Source organism: Trichosurus vulpecula, chromosome 1, assembly GCF_011100635.1.
Source record: "Trichosurus vulpecula isolate mTriVul1 chromosome 1, mTriVul1.pri, whole genome shotgun sequence".
Taxonomy (NCBI): Eukaryota; Metazoa; Chordata; class Mammalia; order Diprotodontia; family Phalangeridae; genus Trichosurus; species Trichosurus vulpecula.
Window position 1 is genome coordinate 263,452,899 of NC_050573.1, and position 19,859 is coordinate 263,472,757.

Consider the following 19,859-nt stretch of genomic DNA (forward strand, 5'->3'; position numbering starts at 1 on the left):
CTCTACTAATTGTGATGGAGGTGAAATGACAAAAAAAGATACTGAGGGTGTTGCAAAATATACCATATATTATTGTTGCTGTTGTTATGGTTTAGTTGTTTTTCAGTCATGTCTGACTCTTCATGACCCCTTTTGGGGTTTTCTTGGCAGAGAGTCTGGAGCAGTTTGCTGTTTCCTTCTCTAGCTCATTTTACAGATGAGGAGCTCAGGCAAACAGGGTCAAGTGACTTGCCTAGGATCACAGAGCTAGTAATTGTCTGAGGATGGATTTGGACTAAAGTCATCCTGACTCCAGGGCTGATACTTTGTCTACTGTGCCACCTAAAAGCCCTATATACCATATTTAAATAGTCTATAAAGATTAACTTTTTTTTTACTGCTCTAACCATGATACATTGTCCACTTATGGATGATAAAACGACCACTAGAGGAACCAACAAATTTTCAGTAAAAAATTCAATTTGAATAATTGTCAAATATCCATTCTAGCATTTAAAAAAAACTTGATATATCCCCTTTTTCTGTGCGAGGCAATAATTTTGGCAATTTTGTGATATTTTCCTATGGGCTACAAGATTTTAGCATTATCACCTTATAGTACAGATTTTTGTGGATGTGTGGGGGTTGCACAATTGCTAAACTTTTTCACTGAATGCATGCAAATTCTCTAACAAATTACAAAAAAAAAACCTCACCTTTATATGCAGTCTCCAATTTATAAATAAATAAACTATATTCCAAAAGTTTATTTGTAAGTCAGTTATTTAAAATTTATTATTTTTTTTCTAAAAGAAACAAACTCCAGTCCTGGCTAGTTCCCCAGGAAGCGCTTTTCTTTTCTTCCATGAAGTAATCTGATCTCTTTCTATTGTCCCTATCTGCTGTTCCAATTCAGATTTCTCCTCTCATATGACAGAGCACAGACTTACAACTTCCTTCTTCTGTCCCTGAAGCAAACTCATAGAGCTTTTTGTTCAAAAAAAAATTTAAGGCTTTTCCTACTAGAAACATTTGCAGAAACAGAGAGCAAAAATGTTTTTAAAAGAGGAAGTTAAAAGTTTCACAAAGACTTCAAAATTGTTAATTCTGATAGTCTTGGTTGTATAAGAAGAGCTAGATCTTAGTCTTCTTCAGCAACACTATCTTCATCTTTGTTCTTGAGAGGTCTGCCCATTATTTTGATTATTTTAATGTCTAGACTGTTTCTCTTACATCACTTTTCTTTCCATAAATAAAGCTCCTTCCAATAATTTCCATTTCCTCCTTTCATCTACATCTCTAAATGAAGCCCACCATATCTTCCTTTCAGAATTTTTTTCCAGGGGATTTCAGGATTAGATTCCCAATGGGTAAATATAAGGAGATGGAAAGGGAAGAAATATGGGGATGCTACTGATGAAACCTATGCATTGGAAGAAGTGACTAGATTGCTTGTGTCAGAATTAGGTGGAACTCTAGGCACTGAAGAATTGAAGATGCTGTGTACCTTTATCATCATCACCATTTTGTGTATCAGTTTTCCATCAACCCCTCTAGAAAACAATCTGAGAAAAAAGAAATCCCTATATTTTGTGGTTTGAAATTTAAGCTGCAAAACAAATGACAACAAAAACAGACAACTGAGGTATACAGGAAGTAGTATGGTGACTGAGCTTTTCCAAACAAAATTCAGAACAGGTATTATTATTATTATAGAGACTCACTTAAAGTACATTCTTTTTTTTTTTTCTTCTGTAAGCAGTGTAGTGTAGTGAAAAGCATGTACTGAACTTGGAGTTAGAAGACCTGGGTTTGAATCTTGCATTATTTTTTTCTTAGCTAGCTATGTGACTTTCTGCTAAGTCCTCTGAGTTCAACAATCCTCACTTTCTTCATTTTAAAGGGGCTGGACTAGATTATCTCTAAGATCTTTTGTAGTTCTAATATTCCATGCCTCTGAAAATCAAGACAGTACTGGAAAATCTGGAGCATATGGCAATTATACCACATGAAGTAGCATACAGGAAGACATGCAGGTTCAGCTATAGTTTCATTTGCTCTGTTCCGTAGGTTACTGTTCTGCTGATACGTCCTGCTTGCAGGTATATCTTTGTCCATGAGACACCAAACTTCCTCTTCCTGGATAAGGACTTAGAACCCAATTCATTATTTTCTCTCCCTCATAATGTATTGCACAAAGAAGGTAAAAAATAAATATTTCCTAATAATTAAGTTGATAAGGTTGGCAGATTACTTGGAATAGGGATACCTCCATTCAGAGGTTTAGGTAAGAATGTACTATTTTTTCTTGTAACTTGGTAAACTGCATTCTTAATCCTTAAGTAATCTTTTCTAATGACAGAGTTCACTTTATCCTATGTCCATATCTTGCTGTATTCATCAAAAAGATGGGAAAAAGAGAGGTACCCCAAAATAGCATCATTAGTTCACAATATTACAGCATAGCCATAGTGATTGTGATAGCCAAGCACTAAGAAGTGGATTTAGTGCCTTAAAATCAAGGCAAATTATAATGATGGAAGTAAACGAGTCAAAATAGTGAGATCTGAGTGTTAGGGATTAATGTCAGTTGCAAAAAAGGTCAATTACATTAATGGTACAAAAGCAGGCAAATATAAGCAGTATGGGATTTGTGTGTGAAACTACAAAGAAAAGCCTCACCTTTTATTGAACAAGTTGATTAATGTATTAAAACTGCCCAATAACTATATTTTACATATATATATACATATACATATATATATATACATATACATATATATATACATATACATACACATATATGTATGGTTCTTAAAATAATCTACATAGTATTTATTTTATATATTAAATGTAAAAAAAACTTTACTGTGCAATAGTTTGTGTTATAGGAAAATCAAGACTGATCATGTGAAAAGAATATTTCTAAAATATTTTGGGAAAGTGTAGGTCTCCCATCAAAATTTTAATGGGATTCTAAGCATACAGAAATAACAAATGGGACATAATTATTTTTCATATCCCAACCATTAACCTTATGGTGGTTTTAATATGATAATGATTCTGGACTATATGGTAGCATCTATTGGGAAGCATGCTGTAGCAGCCTAACTTTTAGATAGATAGATAGATAGATCTATAGAGATATATATCTTATTATAGATATTATGTCTTCTACCATCCATGTATATATATATGAACATATATATATATGAACATATATATATGAACATATATATATATATATATGAACATATATATATTTATGGTAGAAGATGAACAGAAGCTTTTGAAAATCAAGAATATTTATCATAATGGAGATAATTTCCATTGAATTCCTTCTCCAAAACCTCATCTAAAGGCTGTGTCAGTAGAGGACAACCTCTGGTGTCATACATAGGTGTATAGGAGGAAAGCCAAGTTTAATAATATGACATGAGCATGATTTATTCCTGGGATAGGTATTAAGGCCAACAATTTGGGAAAATTAAAACAAAGTTCTAAAAAGGGCTACCTACATAAAATATTTCATGGTATTTTATAATAGAAGTCAATGAAAAATAAGATTCAGCTAAAAATAAGTGAACAGCCAAAATTAAAAAAAAATACATAAGTATCCTTCAATTTATAAATGGTATATACATACATAAATGATGACTGCTGCCATCCCCAACTTTCCTCCACCATAGGGAATGCAGAAGGACTTGTATTCAAATCCAAGCATTACAACTTACTATGTATGTGACTTTTGACAAATCACATAATATTTCTGGGCCCATTTCCTAATTTGTAAAATGAGGTGTTACAATAGATGACTTCTTTCCAGTTTTAAATCTATTATCCTGTGAACTAATTATCTTAGAAAAATATATGGTGTCAGAGGTAGAAGATGCAAGGAAGCCTTTGAAAATCAGCAATATCTCTCATAGTAGAGATAATTATCATTAAAGCTTTTTTCCAAAACCTCATCTAAATGCTATGAAGCTCTGGTAGAACACATAAAGCTGGAAATGCTTCAGATACCAAGCTAATGATGATCTTTGTATCTTTTGTCTGAGGATCGGCTCATCCAAATACTGAGAGGATAATTAGCAGAGTGACCGTAGAGTGTATTTGCTTTTGATTTTTGGCAACACTGCCTTATAAAACAGAACACACACACACACACACACACACACACACACACACACACACACACACAGTAGTTTGTTGTCCTATAAACTACATTCCGGTAGTAGAGTGATAAAAAAGATAGCAGCAGAATGTCTTAATTAATTAATTGGCCTCTTTTGTGTAGTCATTCACCAAGTAGTATAAATTAGTTGCATCTAAAAGTTTTCTTCCTAGAATCTAGTGTATATAAACTGTGTTGAGGGAATGATACCAATAGCTTATATTTATAAAGTGCTTTAAAAACATTTTTTTTCTCATAATGACTCAGATAAGTAGATAGTATTTCCATCTAAGAACTGAGCAGGGACTGAGTGGCAAAACTGGTCACCCAGGGTCATTTGGCTACTAAGTAATGTGACTGACTAATGTGGGGTTCTTACCCTGCCTTCTCATTCCCAGTCCAGCTACTATACCAGCCTACGTTGAGAATTGGTTGGGTTAGGGAAAGTAGGTGATTTGAAAGCACGGAGTACCTTGATGAGTGAGGCATGAATAGGAGAATACACTCAGTGAGACACTTTGAGTGACATGGGGACACTGCTGTCATAAAGAGAGGGAACTTTAAGAAATAGGAAAGAAACTGAAAAAAAATGAGGTAGGAAACATAAAAAATACAGCTCAGTAGCAATTTGTACAAAAAATTAATCCCATAAAGTGGTTGAATATGTTCAAATTCACACTATTCAAAGTTATAATTATGCAGTTATGGTAATTGGTTCCAGCCCAATGGAAATATGCAGTGCAAATGTGAACAATTCTCATTATTGTCATTAATCAGGAGCTAGCTATATTTTAAAAATTTGCCTAGTGCTATCCCTGTACTCAAAGGAAGAGGAAGAAGCATTCTCCCTTCATCATCCTTATCTTATTACTATTTTTCCTCTCTTGCCTCTATATCTTTCTCTTTTTTTTCTTCTCCTTCAACTCTTCATCCATCTGACACTGCATTGGCCATCACTCCCAATATAAGGTACTATTAATAAGCCTAGTGAGCTCCTGTTATCAGACTAATATGAATAGTTCTAAACTGCTGTATTACTTAGCACTAAAATTGTGTTTCTGGTCTGGCTTGTGAATGCAATCACAATTTATTATATTGTTTCCATAGATAAAAATGGGTTCTAAGATTTAAAACCTCAAATTACAAATGAACTCTTAGAATACAACCCATGAGTAAGTTGGTGACTACCTGAATTTATGTAAGAAATAGCAGCAAAGTTAAGTTTAGACACTTAGTGTTATGAAATATTGGAGTTCAGTGGAAAGTGAATTTTAGTGATGAATCTCTTCCAGATTATTTTGGAAAATGCCATTATCAGCACATCAGGAAGGAGTAATAACCCATCATCAAGGTTTCCTTCTGAACATATGCTTGATGTTTTGGGGAGATGATTTCAGGATGCTTAGGCAGCATTGCATAAACTATCCTTGTAATACTGTAAATTTCAATTCACTTATAGAGTTAATGGAATTGTGAAGCACCTGTGTAACCTGAAGAAGGAATTTCTGCAAAGGGAAGGTCTTCTGGCAAATCTTTCCAATGCAACCCATACATAATTCTTAAGGGTTTTATTAAAAGAAACTGAGCCCTTCAGGAATTCTTTCCTGTTTATGAGAGGGAGTTTCATGCATAAAGCTTAATAAAGTTAAATAGGAACACAGTGTCAGATGTTTGTCCTATTGCTCCTATTAAAGAAGAAAGGTTTGTTTTGAAATGATTTTTATTTTGGAGGAAAATCATACTTAGCATGCTCTTGAATTCTGGAAGATAGGAAAATCTCATTTTGTAAATGATAAATTTCAACCTTCCTCTATTAAATGTTTCAACGGTTTTTCATAATCCTGGTTTTTACTTTGATGCAGTTTAATCTGTTTTGGTCAGCTTTTGTTTTCAACATCAGAGTCATAACTGATTAGCAGAAGTTCCATGAGAGAATTTAATGTAAAAAAAAATAGCTTTCCGATCTTTTTTTGTTTGCTTTTAATTTGTTGAATATATATTTTTTGCTATTTTGATCATAAAACATTCATTTTATTTTTATATGATTTTGACAGTGTACATACACATATTGAAATGTTAAAGCAATTAGTCATGAAATTCAAATGAACCATGAAATACTTTTTTTTGAATCAATATAATTCATTCAAAATTGAATATAGTAATCTTGTAATTTAAATTAGTTAATGCACCTTCATAAGCAATTACTAAGAGGAAGTGACAGGCAACTATAGGAAAAATAATTTGTATTTCTGCCTCAAAATATACACAATGTCCATTTAACATGCTATTTTGATTCTATCTGATATTATATAAAAGTAATTTTGCTAATACGTATTAATGAAATATGGAGGGCAATATTTTGTTGTTTCATTCCCCACTTGCTCACTGAAAACATGGTAAATGGATTTTGTGAACTAATTGCTAATTTTCTTAGCTATAAATGTATTTTAAACCTTTAAACAATCAATTAAATTACTTTTTAATTTTTTTTCAGGGAGGAGCAGAACATAACATTCCAGTTGTAATTTCAAAAATTTCCAAAGAACAAAGAGGTATGTGTTGACGTAGCATTATAAAGTAACTCTAACTGCTTTCTAAGTAGTTCTTATAGTATGATTGGAAAAAAGAAGAATCAAACCTAAATATGCATGTCTTCTTTTAATAATGGATGTTATAAAATTTATGGATAATACCATAAATATAAGCTAATTTTCCATTCCCGTAAATCACTGGACTTACTTAGATCTTCTCTTTCTCCATTTTTAACAAAACCCTTGTCCACTTGAACAAGCTCCCTTCTTCATAATCAAAGTATCAAATGCCTTTTCATATGTCTCTGGCAAACCAAGGAAACAACCATTATTTTTCCCTCCCCAGCATCATCCTATATTAGAAACCTTTTCTGTTTCCCACTTCAGCAAATTCCCTAGAGCTATGTACACAGTAAGTGGTTTTTAGTCTTCTCATGTAACATATTCATTAAAATAATGACCTGCTAGAGATGGTGTAAAGAAAGAAATGCCAATCAGCAAACCACTTGGGGAGAAAGTTATATTTTTTATAGTAATAGCTTAAATATATATGGCATTCTAAGTTTTGCAAAGCACTTTACGTATATTATTTCATTTGATCCTCACCGTCTTGTTAGGTAAGTGTTATTATCATCTATATTCTACAGATGGGGAATTTGAGGCTGAAAGAGCTTAAGTGATTTGTCTGGGTTTCTTTCACAGCTAGTAAAAGTTTGAGGCAGGATTCAAACTCAGTACTCCCTAACTCCATTTGCAAAACTCTGTCTAATATATCACTTAACTGTAAGAGTGAAGATCTCAAACTGGAGAGGACCTCAGATGCCTTTTAGTCTCCAGTCTAGACATTCATTTCACAGATAAAGAAACTTGGGTACAGGAAGATTAAGTGATCTCTCCAATGTCACAGAGGTAGTAGTCATGAGATAAGATTTGACTTACATGCTCTGACTTCAGGGCCATTCTTCTTTCCATTGTATTTATAGTTTTTGTTTTTGTTTTTGTTTCCTCCTGGTCCCATCATCATGTGGGTATACAGAAATCCTATACATGTCTCTTGCCTTTGCCTCTTCTTTGAAAATGGAGAAGTCCTTAATTTTCTCTCTTCCTTTCTTTTTCCTTCTTTTCCTTCCTCCCTTCTTCCCTTTCTTCTTCCCTCCCTTCCTCCCTCTCTCCCTTCCTCCCTTCTTTCCTCCCTTTCTTCCTTCCTTCCTTTCCTCCCTCCTTCCTTTCCTCCCTTCCTCCTTCCTTTCCTCCCTCCCTCCCCTCCTTCCTTCCCTCCTTCATTCCTTCCATCCTTCCTTCCTTCCTTTATTTCCTGGCAGTTGGAGATAAGTGACTTGCCCAAGGTCACATAGCTAGTAAGTGTCTGAGGCTAGATTTGAACTCAGGTGCTCATGACTCCATGGCCAGTGCTCTATAATACTGCACCACCTAGCTGCCCCTATTTTTGTTTTCTTTTTTGTTTTCTTTATTTTCAAATTTCATTTTTTCAGCATTTTTAAATGAACTTATTTGGAGAAAAAGAGGTGGGATATAAGGACACAACACAAAAGTGTGATGGGAAGCAAATCACTTCACAAAAAGCCAACGAAAAGTGCCTATTTAGGGCTCATTTAATTTTAGATCTAGAAAGGACCTTAGAAGTCAATTTGTCCAAAGACCCTATTTCATAGATGAAGAACCTGCATCCTTACTGGGCTAGTGAATTTTCCCTAGTTAATAAATAGGTAGATAACTACAGAGTGGCAGAGACAAGACTCAAGGCCATGGCTTTTTACTCCAAGTTCAAAGCTTCTCCCACTACATAACACTCTCACCTATTTCAGTTACATCAATGGAACATTTCACAATTTCCAAGAGCTTTCACATATCTTGTCTCATTCAAAAAGCAGGCGTGAATATTATTTATAGAATCTCAGCATTAAAAGGGACCACAGAGATCATCTAATCTGACTAATAAATGGATGTAAATGTCTTCTAAAATATGGTTAAATTGGTTTCACTTGGAGAATTTCGGTCATGGAGAACTCTCTACCATGTGAATAAGCCCAATCCATTTGGGGGACTGATTGTGAATTTATAAGCTTAAATTAGCCTTCTTAACCATTAAGCCTAACTAATGCTTATTTTTTTTTAAAACAAAGTTCAGTTATTATATATTTAGACATACTTTTTCTGCTTTAGATTGAAAATCAGTGAAATTAAATGTCTAAAAAGAAATATTGAAGGTAATTCTCTAGTCAGTGTATTAGAAACAAGTGTCAGAAATCTTCTTAGACAAGACCACTTAAGAATTACAAAGGAGGTAGAGAACTTGATTTTCCCATCCAAAGGGAATTGTCAAAGAATCATTTTGTATTTTAATGACATTGTGGAATACTCTGTTGAGCTAAAGTAGGAGACACATAAATATAAGTAAATATCTATATGCATATTTCATATTTGGGAAAACATTTTCTAGATGCATATTTAGTTAGAAATATTTAGTTTGGTTTCATGAGGATTAGTTTGGGTCCATTATATTTGGCATTCATTGTGATGCTGTGAAAAGAATAGTGGATTTGAAGCTCCAGGATTTAGTTTTGAACCCTGGCTTTGCCACTTACCACCTGTGTGACCTCTTGTAAGTCCCACCATATCTCTGTCCCTCAGTTTCTTCATTTATAAAATAAAAAGACTGGATTATATGGGCTCTGAATTTTTATTTGCTTTGTTTCCTAGCATTGGATGTATGATCCTATTGTCAAAACTTTAATTCACGTAGGCAAAAGTGCAAGAATAATTTGTTTTTCTCTATTTGTAGCGGAACTATCAGGACTGCTCTTTATAGGGGATGCCATTCTTCAGGTATGTTAACATAGTAGGTACATATATTTTTGGCACAGTTTACCCTCAAAAAAAATACAAACTTACTTTATAAGATGCAGAGAAAGACTTTTTAAAATTTTTTTCCCATTGCAGATTAATGGAATTAATGTGAGAAAATGCAGACATGAAGAAGTGGTAAGCTTGCTTTTATTTCTCTTAATGAAGGAGCATTTGTATAAATATGTGTTTGATACATTACTGAAGAAACTCTTTTACATTCAGAAGAGATGCATCATTTGTCCAATGTCTTGGCAAAACCTCCATTCTGCAAGGATGTCTTGATTTTTTTTCTGCCCTTCTAGATTCAAATTGGTGCACTCTCAAGTGAAGCATATGACTATTTTTAAAAGTTAATCTTTGGAATTGTTTATTGTGAACATTTGCTTCATTTTTTATGCTCATCAACCATTGTTTACCTCTTGCTGAATGAGAACTGTTCTTCACCAGCTGATATTTATGGAGTGACCAAAAGGATTGACAGCCACCGAGGATGTCACTAACATTTGAGATTTTTTTTCACCATAGGTTGGACATAGTTCTTGCTGTTGAAACTTTGTAAACAAAATTAGACAGATAAATGTTACAAACATAAGTCTTCTCTATCTCACTCTCTATATATGTATTTATATGAATGTAGCACCACTCCTCATAACCATGACATTCTCATGGTCATTACTATGGGAAAGTGAAATGCAGGAAGTAACTTTGGAAGCCAAACATTTTTCCCCTGAGAGTTTCTAATAATGTTGACTTTTGTATTAGGTGAGGACACTGAAAGACAGGATCATTAGGGTCCATCTATCTGGTCTGGTCACATAGATAGGTGAAGGAGGCAGAAGCATGGCTGGAATGCTGGAGAGGATGGGGGTCACAGCTTAGGCTATCCAAAGTGGGAACTATATAATGTCAAGGGCCAGCACCTGGACAAATGATCTCAGGTCATGTCATCCTAGATTTTTCCCAATGCCAAATTCAACACCATAAACCTTTGGGAATTATGAGCAGAACTGCTCAGTTGCAATTGTTAATTCTCACATCTCATGCTCCCATGGTAATCAATAGAAGAATGTTAAAACAAGAACTACATGTCATTACATATAACATTATATGTTATATATGTAATTACCTATTAACAAGTTGACATTCTATATAAATTACATGTCTGTAACCCTTCTTTCAGACATTCTAGTGAAAAGAAGGGCTCCAGTAGAATTTAAGGATTTTTTTCATTGATCTTGGTGCACATGAAAAGCAGGAAATATGCCTGGACCCCCTTGTTTTCTGAGACAAACTCCCTATTTGAAGCCTAGGGCTTAGATAAGAAAACTAAATAAAAATTAGAAAAACACAGGTAAGTAATTATTTGTCTCAACAAATCTGTGAAAATTCCCATACTCCAAAGAGTAATATAAATCCCTAGAGTCAATAAGAGTTCTAAACATTTAGGTTTCTCTCAGGTTATGTGATATTCCCTGCAAATAGTTTTGGGGGCTGCCCACAGCTGTCATTTATGTTACCTTCCTATACTCCAATAACAATAGTATTGTGAATCCTTCATAATTTCCTTATTGCCCTAAGGGCTCAATCACGGAAGTGTCTTCAACAACTCACCCTCCCCCCAAACACCTTGATGGGGCAAAATTTACTCTGTCTTTGGGGGTCGTTGTTGTTGAAGTTTTTCTCCTAAGAAAAAATAAATACTTGAGTTCTGTTAGGAGATGAGGTTATTCCCGAGTCTATCATAGGTAGGGATATGCTGGAGCTGATTGGTAGATCCTCAGATGCTACAAATCAAGACTTGAATTATTTTGTTGCTTATTACTAGATCTAAGATGGTGATGGAGGAAAAAGAAATATTAACAATGTAGCTTTAAAAATATAGTTTAAACATATAATTTTTCAATTTGGGGGAGACTTGGTTGATAAACATTTAACAATATGCCTCTGATTACATCTCTAGTAATTCAGTGTCAGACCTACTATCGATCTTATATGACTACATGATTTATATCTGGAGGGGATTTCAGAGTTTATGGGACCATGGAATCATAGCCTTAGGGCTGCAGTAACCTCATTTAACCCCCTTATTTAACATATGATAAAACTGAAATTGAGAGAGGTGTATAACATATCTGTGGTCACAGATACAGTAAGTGTGACACGTAAGATTTGAACCCAGTCCTCTGACTTTCATAAGTACAAACAGCTGAGACCAATCCCTTTCTACAATATCAACCCCAAATGGGATCATGCTGATGAAGGCATAAAAGTATATATAATGCTTAGATCCTTCCTTCCTACTTGAAGACAGTTGGAAAACAGAATAATGTGTTCTATGGCATTTGCCCCTCCTTTCTTCCTATATAGGCTCTTCTCTTTCTAGTCAGCCTCTGAACATGCTACCCTTTTTGACACTGTCTCCTTTTTCTCTAGCTTCAGAAGAGTCCTTATAACATCTCTATGTTAAAATATGGTGAACACAAAAATTGATGTCCTCAAACATATGGAAGAGACAGTTCTTTCCTCTAAAGTACCGAGTCTAGAGAACTAGGTTCAAATCCTGCTTCTGATGCGTATTATCTGTATGACCTTCTGAAGTCACATAATTTCCTTGCTCTGAGCTTCCTTCTCTGTAAAATGAGGACATTGGATTGGGTAATCTCTGATTCCCCTTCTTGTTCTGTAATCATCATGCTATGATAACTTCTTGGAAGGAATATCATGGTATTTTCATGACTCTATAAAGCATTCCATTAGCTCTCCCTTCCCCCTCATTAGATATCTTTGGAACCTAAGTGGGATTATTTATATCATCTAAGACTGTCAGAAATCTCTGCTAGTTACTGATTTAGCCAGAAGTGGGGTAAGGCATACTCTCAGGCATAAGAGGTTAAAGCTTCCTGTTGATTCTTTGTGTGTGTATGGAAGGGCAGGAGGTACATGCTGGGGTTTAACCTAGCTCACCATTCTAATGGAAAGATTTAGAGAATGTTACCATGTAAATTTAGATAGTATTACTGTAGAAAAAGCATGACTCTGGAGTCAGGGGGTCTGTGTTTAAAAATGCCTTTGTTGTCTTTTTACTTGTGTGAAGCTATGCTAATAATTTAACCTGTATGGATCTCAATTGCTTTTTCTATAAAGTGAGCAGTTAGGTGGCAAAGGAACCGGGTAGAGTGCTGGGCCCCAAGTCAGGAAGATTCATCTTCCTGAGTACAAATCTGGCTTCAGATATTTACTAGATGTGTGACCCTGGCCAAGTCATTAACCCTGTTTGCCTCAGTTTCCTCATCCTCATCAGATGAGCTGGAGCAGAAAATGGCAAACTATTCTATTATCTTTGCCAAGAAAACCCCAATGAGCTCACGAAGAGTTACACATGACTGAAATACAACTGAACAACCGCAAGTACAAAAATGAGAAGAGGAGACAGCTAGGTGACTCAATGGGTCTGAGCACAGGGCCTGGAGACTGTAAGACCTGAGTTCAAATGCAGCCTCAGTAACTTACCAGTTGTGTGACCCTGGATAAATCACTTAACTTTGTTTTGCCTTAATCCATTGGAGAAGGAAATGGCAAATCATTCTAGTATCTTTGCCAAGAAAATCCCATGACAGTACAGTCCACAGGGTCACAAAGAGTGAGATAGTACTGAATGGCTGAACAACAAAATGAGAAGGCTGGGCTAGATGGCCTCAGAGATTCCTTCTAGCACCCAACCTAGGGTCTAGACATTAAATGGAATAACATGTTAGAGAAACAAAAACTGGCAGAATGGTCATTTATACTGACTACAGCCCAGTGGCAGAATCAGGAATTTCTGGTTATATGAAATGTTGGTAGGAATCATTACCTTCAAAGGATTGACTCCATGAGAATTCAACAAAAGCAGAACCAATTGGCTTACAAGGTACATTGCCTCTAAGGAGATCCTTTAAGTAGATCCTACTGAATTCTACTGACCTCTTTGTATAAGAATATATAATATGATATATATAATATATAATATAACATAATACATATTATATAAGAATACATAAAAAGAAAAGGTGATAACCTTTTAAGAAAACTGTATCTCCTGGGGAAGAACAAGCACCTACTAGAAAAAAAAATTAAACCTTAATATTTAACAGATGTTCTATAAAGCTGATATAACCTTAGCACTACATTTTAATTAAGACCATAAAATTAAATTTAATGATGATAATAAAAGAAAGAAATTTCAATTATCATTTTTCTTGCTAGACTTGTTTCATCAACATATGATGCTCTTGGTAAGAAACTCCCTCTGTTAATGCCAATTGGCATGCACTATTTTTATGCACTATTTAACTGATGTCAGAGACAGTTATCTGGGGCTAGTGAGAGGTGAAGTTGTTTGTTGGGATCACAGAACCAGTTACATCTGTTTGCGAATGTATTTGGAGTTTCCTTGACAAAGATACTGGAGTGCTTTGCCATTACCTTCCCCAGCTCATTTCACAGATGAGGAAACTGAGGCAAACAAGATTAAGTGACTTGCCCAGGGTCACACAGCTAGTAAGTGTGCGAGGCCAGACTCAAACTCAGGAAGGTGAGTCTTCCTGACTCCAGGCCCTGCATTCTATCCACTGCACCACCTAGCTACTCTTAAAAAGCCAGGTAGGTCTTCCTGATTCCAAAGCAAGATTCCAAAGATTCCAAGCACTCTTTTTCAGTTCTCAAGAATAATATAGATAAATCTTCCTTTTGCACATAGAAACAAAACAAAAGAATTTCACATAGCCAACCAAACTTGATTCCTGTTTATGTTTATATGTAAATTTTTAATAGAATTACATAAGTTTTTTTTTAAAGTCACATTTCAACTTTATCCTGTGCTGTAAGTACAAAGAGGCTTTATACTCATTATCCAGGAAGGGGGAATAGTCAGATCTGTTTTAAAACCACATGCTGTTAGATGGAATAGTGTTTGTAATTTGTTTTTCAGAGGTAGGCAGCATGCTTAGAAAAATTGCGATGAAGCAGATTAGTGAAGTATAAAAGATTAGAATACACTAATAATAAAACTTGCTGGGCTCATTCTGTTTCAGAGAAAAGGAGTCTGGGAGTATGTTACAAATTATATGTGATCCTCTGTAACATACTCTTTTTTGTTAAACCCCCACTAAGAGACTTAAGCATAACAGCTCAGAAATGCAGGCACTAATACACTTATGTATTTGTGATCTGTGACTTTCCAATAGTGATCTATCTTTGCATTTTCATTAAGTCTTCCCTGATTATTATATAAACAAATCGAGCATTTTCCTCAGTGGGGCTGTCATGGTTATTGAACTTTTAAGACTATGCCACCATGGACAGAAAAAAAAAGGTACACTATTCATTGTATGGAGATAATTTAGGAAAAAGTTCTTGCATTTCTTATTCAAAGTCAATGATTCAAAAAGATATCTAGTTTAAGAAACAGTTTTACACAAAACTAATCTATTTTTTTAAGCAACAATTTTCTATCTCTGTAGCATTGCCAGACATGCTGGGGCACACTTTCACAGAAAGACCCATACATATATGTTCATGTATGCTAGAGCTGGCTTGGACTGACTTGAAAGAGCTGATTATTAATTTCCAGTGCAAGTATTTATACCTGGGAAATCAGGAAATGCCATACATCAAGCCTTGATTTCCCTTTCAGACTTAAGAAAGTGATGGAGAAAATGTTAATGATGGAGATTAAACATAAAACTGTGTCCTGGGCACATTTGTCCCCAGAATGCCAGTTGTTAAACATTTACGTAACACACGTAACTTTAAACGGGAATAGATGTAAAAATATAAAACAAAAGTTACCAATTGGATAAGACAACAAAAGCTTGTAATCTGTTGCTTGCAAGAAACATGGCTGAAACAAAACAAAGACAAGTAAAGAATAAAAATAAAAGACAAACAAAATCGACTGTGCATCAGGTAAACCCATAAAGGTGGGAGTTAAAATCATAGTACAAGAAAAGCAAAAATAAAAATTCACAACATAAATAAAGATCTGTAAAAAAATAAAAGAATGTAAAGAATACAGAGAAGAATGGAAATATTTATATGACCTAATGCAGAATAAATCAAGAAGAGCTATGAAAACTATATGTACAGTGACTACAATAGTGCAGAAGGAAAGAACGATCACAAAATAATTAAATGAGAATGTTGCAAAATTGCAAACAATAAGCATGGCCTCTGAGCTAGTGTGGGCTTGGTTCAAGCCAGGCCCCTCCATCATAATTCAGGGACAATATTGGAACAAAATTAGGTCCTTGCCGGTCATTCAAGAGTTAATTAAAAAAAAAGTTTGCTTAGCCCCTGCTGAAGAATATTCACCGAGAATATGCGCTGAGGAATGCTTGAACAGATTCACCAACATTCACCACATTCACCAACCAAAGGCATCTGTCACAACCTTTCTCCTTATGGCTGATTTGTAATGTAGTGAAATGACATCAACAGTTTGATCCCTTAGTACTCTGAGCCATCAAGGTCCTGAGGAATGTCTCAATACCTTTTAAGGAAAAAAACAAACAACAAATTTCAGTTTCATAGGGGAAAGGGTTAGGATTTTGTTTCTACAATAGCCCCAAAGAAAAGATATTAAAAGACCATCTTCGCACACCCCCCCAATCACACACACACACACACACTCATTCCTTTATAGTCTTGTGAGGTTTGTACATGTAGACTATATTTTCGAACTTCTTCAATGTATTGATGAGTTTGGCTGATTTTTTCTCCTCTCCTTTTTCATTAAAAATAACATATTTACTATGTGGAATGGCTTTCTCTGGGAAGGGGAAGGGAGTGCTGGGAGAATTATGTTGATATGAAAAACAAAATATGTTAATAAAGTTGAATAAAGCATTTTAAATGTAACTATAAGGAGACTACATGTGTAGCAAGGCCCATATGTGGTGAGGGCCTATTCCCCTCCCCCACATGCAGCAGATGTCCATATGTGACATGAAGGGGGACAAAATGCATATCTCTAGCCTCTTTTCCCCTGACCCTTCTCCAAGGGAGACTCATTATTACCAGGAGGAGGAGCAGAAATTTAGGGTCAGAGGACATTATTCTGCTCAGGGAGGGGGGATACTGGGCTAGAATTATATCTATCTGCTCCCTTACATATTGTTGATCTGGATATGATTGGGTTCAAGCTAACTTCTGATTGGTTTTCATTATTTCATTATTGGGGGAAGGAGGGCACCAAGCTTGATATCTGACTGACCCTTTCCACCAAATAGCAGTTCCACAATGAACACATAAAAATAGTGAAGAAATAGTACCAAAATGGAAATCAGAGAAGGTACACATAGCAGAAAACATATCACACAATACAAAGTAAAGGAGCTCTCCTTTGGGAATGAGAAAACTTAGTTCAGCCAAGAAAGAGTTCTAGGTCTCACCCAAGGGAAACTTTCCAAAGTATCTAATCTAGCAAGCTAGAAATAAAGACATGATGGAAACTTGCAATGACTCTCATGTCTTCCCAGAGGCTTTTCCTTCAGCCACCTGAAGTAGAGTTGTCCTCTTCCACCTTCCTTCTTGAAGCTGGAAGCCAGAAGTACCCGATGTAACATGAAGCCTGAAGAGCCCTGAAGAAGACTGAAGAAAGCTGGAACTCTCCTCCTCCCACCAAGTCTTCCCCAGCCCTCACCAGGACAGAGCATTCATCTACATGAATAAAGAGAATTCTATAGAAATAGGCCTTGGGACAGGGGTTATATTCAAAATGATAATGATGAAACAACCTACCAAAATTTCTGCAAAATAGCTGCAGGAACAGTAATTTTCTGAAGTAAATAAAAAAATCCTGCAAAACATTCCTTAACAATGGAAAGTGAGAGGATATACAAACCTAATATGTACTTACAACTCAGAAATCTAAGAAATAAATCCAAAATCAGCAAAAATCTGAAAATTAAAAGAGAAAAGTAAATTAGAACACAAAAAGACTATGAAAATTAGAAATGATAAACAAAATAGGGTTAAGTGACTTGGCTAGGGTCACAAAATTAGTAAATATGAGGTCAGATTTGAACTCAGGAAGATGAGTCTTCCTGACTCCAAGTCACCCAACTGCCCCATTCATCACTTAATAAAGACCAAAACATATATTACTGATGAACTTCCCATTTGATAAAAATTTCTGGAAAAACTAGAAAGCAGTCTGTTAGAAATTTGGCTTAGAATATCTTATACTTTATTCTATAATAAATCCAAAATGGATATGTGATCTTAATAGTAAAGAACATACCACACACACACACACACACACACACACACACACACACACACACATACACACACACACACAAATGGATGAGAAACAAATGATAACTCTTTCATAGCTATGTATAGGAGATATATTGGTAATCAAATAAGAGGTAGATGTAATGAATAAATATAAAATAAAAGACTTTGATTATGTGAAATTGAAAAACTGCACAAACAAAATGAATCAATCTAGGTTAAGAAGCAAAGCATTCAAATGAGGAAAAATTGTAACTAGTTTCTCAGATAAGGATTTGGTGTAGAAGAGATATAGACAATACGCAGATATCTATATCAATACGTATGTTGAAATCTATATTTATGTATCTATATCCAGCTATAATTAAATTAAAGGTATTTATATCTACCTATGTCTATATCATCTGTATCTATTTCATTTATACTTTTATCATCTATGTTATCATCTATTTATATCTATATAATATTTATTGATATCTGTATTTAGAGGTGGATATCTCTATATAATCTAATATCTATGTCTTTGTAACTAAAAATCATCCCCTATCAGACAAATGGCCAGATAATAATAAATCATTTTCAAAAGAGTAATCACAAACTTTTAATAACCTTATAAAAGAAAGCTCCAAATCAATAGTAAGAGAATTTCAAATTAAAACAATCTTGAATTTATAACTTATAAACGGCTAATTGGTAAAAATGACAACAGTCAATATTGGCACCATTGTACGAAGATTGGCATATTACAGCATTTTTAGTGGTGATATGAATCAGTGCAATCATTCTGCATACAAATGTCAAATTATGTGATTAAAATGAGTAAAACATCCATTGCTTTTAAGCCAGAGATTCCACTGTCAGGCATATGACTCAAGTCATTGATGAGAAGAAAGCTCTCATATGTACCAAAATATTTATAGCAGCACTTTTTGTTGTAGCAAAGAATTAGAAGCAAATGGGTTAGGACATGGTAAAGTAAATTGTGGAAGATGATGTAAGAAATGATGAATACAAAGATCCAATGACTTACCTAAAGTGATGCAAAATGAAGTAAATGGAGTCAAGAAAACAATATATACAATGACTACAAGAATATAAATTAAAAAAAAAAACAATCACAAAATAATTGAAAGTCATTATTTCAGAATTACAAAGAACAATCATGGTCCCAAAGAAAAGCCATGAGAAGACTGAAAACTAATCTGCAGAGGGGGTAGGTCTACAGATCTGTAATTTTTTTTCAATTTTTTGATCTCTTGGCCATTGGGTTGATTTCTTTTATCTTTATGTCTTTTCTTTCTTTCTTTTTAAAATACTCTTTGTTATACAGGATGGCTCTCTGTGAGAATGTAGAGAAGGAAAGCTACTGGGAGATCTAGGTGATATAAAAACAAAAGATAATAATCTGCAAGAATGTTTGAATTTGATTTTTGCGCCAGATATTAATTCAATAATTCTTGTAAAGGCTATTCCTTAGTTTTGTTTTCCAAGAACTTGAACAGTATTTCCTAAATAGTGTGGCTCCAAAGGTGTTGGGATCTCCCAGTGGATGTACAGAAAATACTAATAATTATTACTCTAATTCTGAAGTCATGATTTTCCAATAAGTGCTAAAGTAAATGGTTATCACAGAGCTCTCTAATTCTTTGCAAGAGCAAAGCAGAAGAAGCAGCAGAGTTATTTGAGAGGATATAATAACATTCTAACCATGAAAATAAAATATTTCCCTTTTTAGCAAACTGTGGGTAAGTGCTAAACAGTGACATTTTAATTGTGTATAATTTATATTCAATATAAAACCTGTGCATGAAGTCCAAAATCCATTTTTTTTACTTTTAAATTGGAAGGAAAGACCACTACAAGAATAACATAACATAAATGTATGTGTCAGAAAAACATTGGGTATTTTATGAGTCACAGGGGAGCATACTAGAGGTACAGATTTGACAGGGAAATCATTTAGATTTTTTTTAACAGTTGTTGAAATATCATTGACTTAGAGATCATGTTTTGCTTAACTTGTAAAAATT

General features: G+C 34.6%; 1 protein-coding gene across 1 annotated transcript in view; it reads left to right on the forward strand.

Annotated features, from left to right (window-relative positions):
- LOC118836753 (gamma-1-syntrophin-like) overlaps positions 1 to 19,859 on the forward strand; it is a 197,704-nt gene that overhangs the window by 54,340 nt on the left and 123,505 nt on the right. Inside the window, exons 5-7 of the mRNA XM_036743949.1 lie at positions 6,648 to 6,705; positions 9,488 to 9,531; positions 9,646 to 9,687. Coding sequence (XP_036599844.1) covers positions 6,648 to 6,705; positions 9,488 to 9,531; positions 9,646 to 9,687 — 144 coding nt within the window. The remainder of the gene's footprint in view (positions 1 to 6,647; positions 6,706 to 9,487; positions 9,532 to 9,645; positions 9,688 to 19,859) is intronic.